The following is a 6,000-nucleotide window of genomic DNA, read 5'->3' as shown; positions in this document are numbered from 1 at the left end:
AGCATCATGTAGCCTTGGGTCTTTATAGCTTTCGCCAGCAGAGGGATGACTAGAGTCCCTGTAGATTCTGCCTCTTCCAGTTCTTACTCCTCTCACTTCTTTAACTCCCTCAAGTACAAATCTTTGCTTTTTTCATTATCTTTCGCTTCTTCTCAGTCTTTTCCTCCTTTTCCCTTCTTTATTCCTTCCTCTGTCCCTTTTCTTTTCCCTCTCTCCTTACCTCCTTGTCCCTTGTATTCTTCTTCTTGACTGTCCATCACATTCCCTCTCCTCTCTCTCATTTCCTCTGTTTCCTGTTCTCTCTCTCTTCTTCCTCTACTCCTTCTCTCCTTATATATTCTTTTTAACCTTTCATATTTACCTTTGTTTTTTCACTTCTTTGACGTTTTCACTCTCTGTTTCATTCTCCATTCATTCTTTTCCTTTCCCTGGACTGTCCCTTTCCTTGTTCTCCGTGTTCTTTTCACGTCCTCCCTCTTTTCCTTTTCCTTCCTCTCCCCAGACTCCCTTCACCATCCCTTCTGTTTCCTCTGTTTTCTCACTTTCCTCCTTTATTTTCCTGTTTCACCATCAATCCTTTCACCTTTGTCTTGCATGTCACAGCTTGGAGACCGTGTGTGTGCGTGCGTGTGTGCGTGTGTGTGCGTGTGTGTGTGTGTGTGTGTGTGTGTGTGTGTGTGAGAGAGAGAGAGAGAGAGAGAGAGAGAGAGAGTGTGTGTGTGTGTGTGAGTGTGTGAGAGAGAGAGAGATAAAAGGAGCAGGAGACCACAAGCTGACTGAAGCTGAGAAGCCAAGCAGTGAGTTTAGCAGCAGCAGGAATGCTTCTGTGAACAATGTGCAGGCAGACGGGACAGGAAGGAGAAATGAGAACTAAGAACTGATGATGATCTCTCACCTACTAAACTATTTCTGAACCTGAGACTAATCTGGACCAGAGATGAATAAAGAAGAAAAAGACCCAAGAAAGAACAAGACTTTGGAGACTTTTGGATATTTTGGGATTTTTTCCTGCTGATATCAAGAAGAAAATAGGATTAAAAAAGTGAAGAAGGTGTTTGATTGGAAGATCAGTCAGAAGATGTTGATGTCCACTTTATCCCCTCAGATGCAAAGAAAAGCAGAATGAAAGGAAGTCAGTCCACCTGTTAATGGATACGATGCTGTAGAGTAATATTTGTGTCTTAGTTTAAATAAAGTAAGAAGAAAAAGGCACAACTGAAGATATACAGAATTTGGTTTGTTTAAAAAACCTGTAGCTGAGATTTTAAACAGAGGTTCTGATCTTGCATAGAGGAACAGAAAAGTTCAATAACATAAAGTGGTCAGAGGAAAGATATGTGGATAGAAGAGAACAAAGACTAACAGGTTTGGAAAACCAAGAAAAAGAGATTTACACACAAAAAAACAGGAGGAAGGTAAACACTTGAAAAAACTGCAGTGTAACAATGGTTTCTCTCAGAGCTTTCCTCCTCGTCCTCATTTTGCACACTACAGTTGTGGTCCCAGCAGCCAGCGTAACCCTGAGCAGGCTGGAGCGCTGGGTCCGCTCAGCCCTCCAGTCACTGCAGTGGAACCAGCTGGAGCGCTGCCGTCGCCTGTCCTCCCTCTCTGAGGCTGAATGCAGGCAGCACGCCCACCTGCCGCTGTCCTCGGTGGCTGTGTACGTGGCGGAGCCTCACAGTGTCGCAGGTAGCAGTACTCTCTTATTCTGTTATTCACAGTGTTCAGTGTGCTTCCTCTGAGCACACAGGTCTGGTGGATGTACACATATTTATTCCTAAGATGTCTTTAAACATCCATGACCATCAGGAGAATGTGCTTTCAAACAATTTTTCAGAACATACCTAATTTTACTCACAAGTTAACAAAGATTTGACCAGATGCTTACAGAGGTATCTTACTAAGCTATTACATATTATTAAGTATGCATGAAATAGCTGCATTGTAAAATCCGTTTTCCTGTTTCGCATCCCGGTAGGTCACTCTGACAAAGTTTTGGCCATCCTACCAGACTCCTCCGTCGGGATGTTGAGCTCCAAGCTACGGAGACGCTTCAGCGGCAGCCAGGTGCTGAACGGGATGCAGGGTCCCCACAGACACCAGCAGTCTCTCCCTCGCTCCATGGCCCACGATGCTGTGTTAGTGCTAGATCCAAGCCCTGGGGAGAACTTTGGACACCCAGTGGTCCTCTTCTATGTGGATGTGAATGTGACAAAGAAAAGATGCTCCCACCTAGATGGCATTTACCTGGGTGAGTCTCAAGACACCGACAGTTATCCAGTCCATGAACTTTAAGAGCTCACAGAGTGCCAATTTAAAAAAAATGTCACTGCTAGATGATTTGATGACAAAACTCGTGTTGTGGATAAATCACACAGTTTATAGAAAACATAGCCCAGCCTTGGAAGTCAAGATTACGTGGATCTGTTTGCCAGCAGGAGGTAACTCCTCTGGATGCAAAAAGAAATCAAATTCTATAAGTTTTATTTGTTAGGATTAATTTTAACTTTGGTACAGGTCAGCTGGGAGAAGTGGTGGATGTAGGAAATGTTGCTGCAGTCACAGAACAGGGAGGAGTAAAGGAGTTTCCCTGGATCACAAAATAAGATGTTTGGGACAGATTCACTGGGTGAGGCGAGTTACTGTAATGCTGCAGTTGTCAGATGATCGACTAACAATGTGCTTTAATTTATGTACAAAGATGCATTTGATTTAAGGGAAAACTCTTCTGATAGAAATCGCTGTGCACTGTGCAAAGGATTGTGAGGATTAGGACTCAGGTACAGCAAAAGATTTATCCAGTGGAGCGCCTCATTATTAAAAACTCTCCCACCCCACAAACCAGAAACCTGTGTGCAGCTACTGACCTGTACGATGTGTGGACCACGAGCTGTCCCAGTTGCTATGTTACTGCGCCACATGCATGTATGCATGCACTGCTTTTTAGTTTTGACTCATGGAAGTCCAACCACACATCTCTGTAAGTATGGTACTGGTACCAGTCTATGTCTATGGTTTCTTAGTTGCAGATGTTGATTGTTTTACTGTCTGGTGTTGGTTCCCATTCGGTTTTGAATCTTGATTCCAGTTTGTTTTCTATGAGCTCTTGTTCCTCCTCCTACACTACATTGCCAAAAGCATTCACTTGTTCACATGTACATGAGTAAGATAACATTTTTAATCCATAGGATTAATATGTTGTCAGCACACCTTCAACTCTTCAGGGAAAGCTTTGCATAAGGCTTAGAAGTATTTTTGTTTTTATGAGACACTGATGTTGGATAAGAGGACCGGGCTCACAGTTTTCTGGCAACCACCAAACCAATGCATTGGCAGTGATTGAAACACCTGAATTTAGTGATTTGGATGGGTGGGTGAATGCTGTTAGCAATATAGTGTATGTCAAGTCAATAATCAGTAAATGCAGGGTCTGCTTTATTTGATAGTGGTTTGATCTTGTATTGAGTTTTACTTCCTTGTCTTGTTGCTTTGATTAGTTTCAGCTGTGTTTCCTCATGCCTCAGTTTTCCTCAGGTTTTTCACAGGCCTGAAAAGGACAAATCAATCAATGATTGAAAAACTCCCCTAAAAAGGCTTCTTTGAACATGTGGTTCACCTGTACCATGCAGCCCAGCATGCAGGCTGCAACTAAGAAACATAGCTGGGAAAGGGGGGGGGGACTGAAGGGTTTTTCCCCCAAAACCTCTTATTGGTGTTATTCTTCTGCCATAATGACATTTGACTTATAGCTCCATCACTTCTCCGTTCATCTTGAGAAGTGTGCAAAATTCTTTTTTTTGTGCCTCTTCTGCAGGTACAGGTTGCAGGTAAGTTTAATACCTGGCCTTATCATTCACAAGGAGACAGACCAATGTGAGGCGAACTTAAGAATTAGTTTCCATGCATCTGAAAAGCTCCACTTTCAGTGGCAACAACAGCTTTAATGAACAGCAGGTCAAAAGGCAGAGTAGGAGAGTTTTTTAAAAGTGCGTTATTGCTGCACTACTGCTCCAAAGGGACGGCAAATAAAAGCTTTCTGTGATGTATGTGTTCCTGCATCTCTGATAAAAGCAGAGTATGTTCAAGTGCAGGTTTATGACCTCCCACTGTGAGAGGGGTTAAGGCCAAATGCTGAGCTATTCATGCATGCACACGCAGCACTGTGCCCCCTGCTGGGTCCCATAGGTAGATTTACATGAGCATTTTCTTTAGAGAGAAACTTTCTTTTGACCTAATTTAACCAAATCAGGGCAGAAAGGAGAAAAGAGAGAAATGACAAAAAGAAAAGAAAATGGTAAAAGTAGAAGACAAAAAAGGAAGTAGAGAAGATAAACAGATGTGGAAGAAAAGCTATATATAGTTCACTTTTTTACCGGTTCCATAAAGATCTCTAAACCAATAGGGTCCAAGGTAATTCATGTCTCTCCCAGTTAGTGGTTTGGTGTGCATTAAAGATTAAGGGCTGTATTAAACATTTGCAGAACCTTACTCTACTTATAAAGCTAAGAAAAGGAGGCCGGGCTAACAAACTTTATCATTTATTTTTACTTTCACAGTGCTCAAATTTCCCTTTCACTCATCTACCCACTACAGGAAACTGACCCTAAACCTTCTCCTGCTGTCGTCTGCCTTTGTGTCTTCAGGTGATGAATGTTTGACGCTAGCTTTAAAGGGTCGCTGTGAGAACCAGCTGAAGCATCGTCACACCGGGACAGAAAGGGTGATTGGTAATGGTCACATGACAGTTGGCACCATTAGCACCAGCGGTGGTAACCGTCTGCTCGAGCATGCCATTGGAGGGCTCTGTGAGGTCCACTTCCTCCCACTGGTCGTTGGAGTCAGAGACAGTAACCGAACACAAAGACTCAGATGTGTTGGTAGGTACAGCAGGTCTGAAAAAAGCCCAGCTCAGTCCTTGCAACCAGCCTACACTAACCACATAGAGGGCATACTTTTCCCTTTTTTTTTTTACAGACAACTAATTAACAGCACTGTATTCAGAGTATTCGGAGTATATGTAATGATTCTGTGCTGAACTGAAATACATAATAACCACAGAAAGCACAACAACTGACATAAATACACAAGTGTCTTAAATGGGAGTCTACTGTGTTTTGCACACTCCTGCAGCCAATCCGGTCGTTAAGTCTGACGTCACTAGCCGTGTCTGGGCCTAAACTCCGCTGCAGGTCCATAAATCAAACGATCACTGTGGCATTACTGAGAGTTGAAAAACTGTCTAAAGTCTTTCATCTTTAATAAAATGATCAGCGTTCTGCTCTACCAGGTGTAACAATTGAGTTTAACATCCAGGCATCCATGAAAATGGAATTTATGACATTTAACGGAGTTAGAAGTTAGCAGGGAGTTAGCTCGCTAGCTTCTATCTAAATACAATATAGCATGTTCTGACTGCGGGGTTTTGGAAACAAATTCAAACGTACAGCTCTGTTATCACTTCCAGCATAAATGAAGACAGAAAACTAAACAGCAGTGACGTTTGTAGGGTTACTGAAGTTGGGCTAGCTGGTATATAATGATGTGCTACGTGACCGCTAGCGACACAGCTATGTTAGCATAATATAAACAAGCTAACTTTTTTTCTACTCGATAAAAGTTAACGTGAGTGTTCTCGGTGGTCAGGAACAAATGTAATCGCATGGCAGGATGCTGTAAAAGGACCAAACTTCAGCCAGGAGAACAACTGAGATAATCCATCCACAATACGAGGTTAGTCATTCATATACTGCTGCATGGGCTGGGCTGTAGCTACATCCTAAGGTTTTAAAAACTGAGCTTAAATAAATGATTAGCGGTAATAAAAGCCGAGGGAGGTCAGCAGTGATCACTGACTGTTTTAGGAGCTTTTTGAGATTAAATAGAAGAAAATACAAAACATTAAATATGTTAACAACACAAAAGCCATATTAAACACAGACTACTTTAGGCCCGGAAGTAGGATTCGTCACGTCATCACTTAACGACCGGATTAGACGATCG

At 42.5% G+C, this 6,000-nt stretch overlaps 1 protein-coding gene across 1 annotated transcript in view; it reads left to right on the top strand.

The window, feature by feature from the left end:
• LOC147310843 (uncharacterized) overlaps window positions 1-6,000 on the top strand; it is a 30,947-nt gene continuing 24,947 nt past the window's right edge. Inside the window, exons 1-3 of the mRNA XM_086267369.1 lie at window positions 1-1,689; window positions 1,979-2,251; window positions 4,644-4,877. Of these exons, the coding sequence (XP_086123495.1) occupies window positions 1,446-1,689; window positions 1,979-2,251; window positions 4,644-4,877 (751 nt within the window). The 5' untranslated portion in view covers window positions 1-1,445. The remainder of the gene's footprint in view (window positions 1,690-1,978; window positions 2,252-4,643; window positions 4,878-6,000) is intronic.

This window comes from Aulonocara sp. 'chitande type north' Nkhata Bay, linkage group LG16 (genome assembly GCF_057382095.1).
Source record: "Aulonocara sp. 'chitande type north' Nkhata Bay isolate Kocher_YH1m ecotype deep benthic linkage group LG16, A_spYH_male_GT1.1, whole genome shotgun sequence".
In the NCBI taxonomy this organism is placed as follows: Eukaryota; Metazoa; Chordata; class Actinopteri; order Cichliformes; family Cichlidae; genus Aulonocara; species Aulonocara sp. 'chitande type north' Nkhata Bay.
This window is presented reverse-complemented; position numbering and strand designations above follow the sequence as displayed.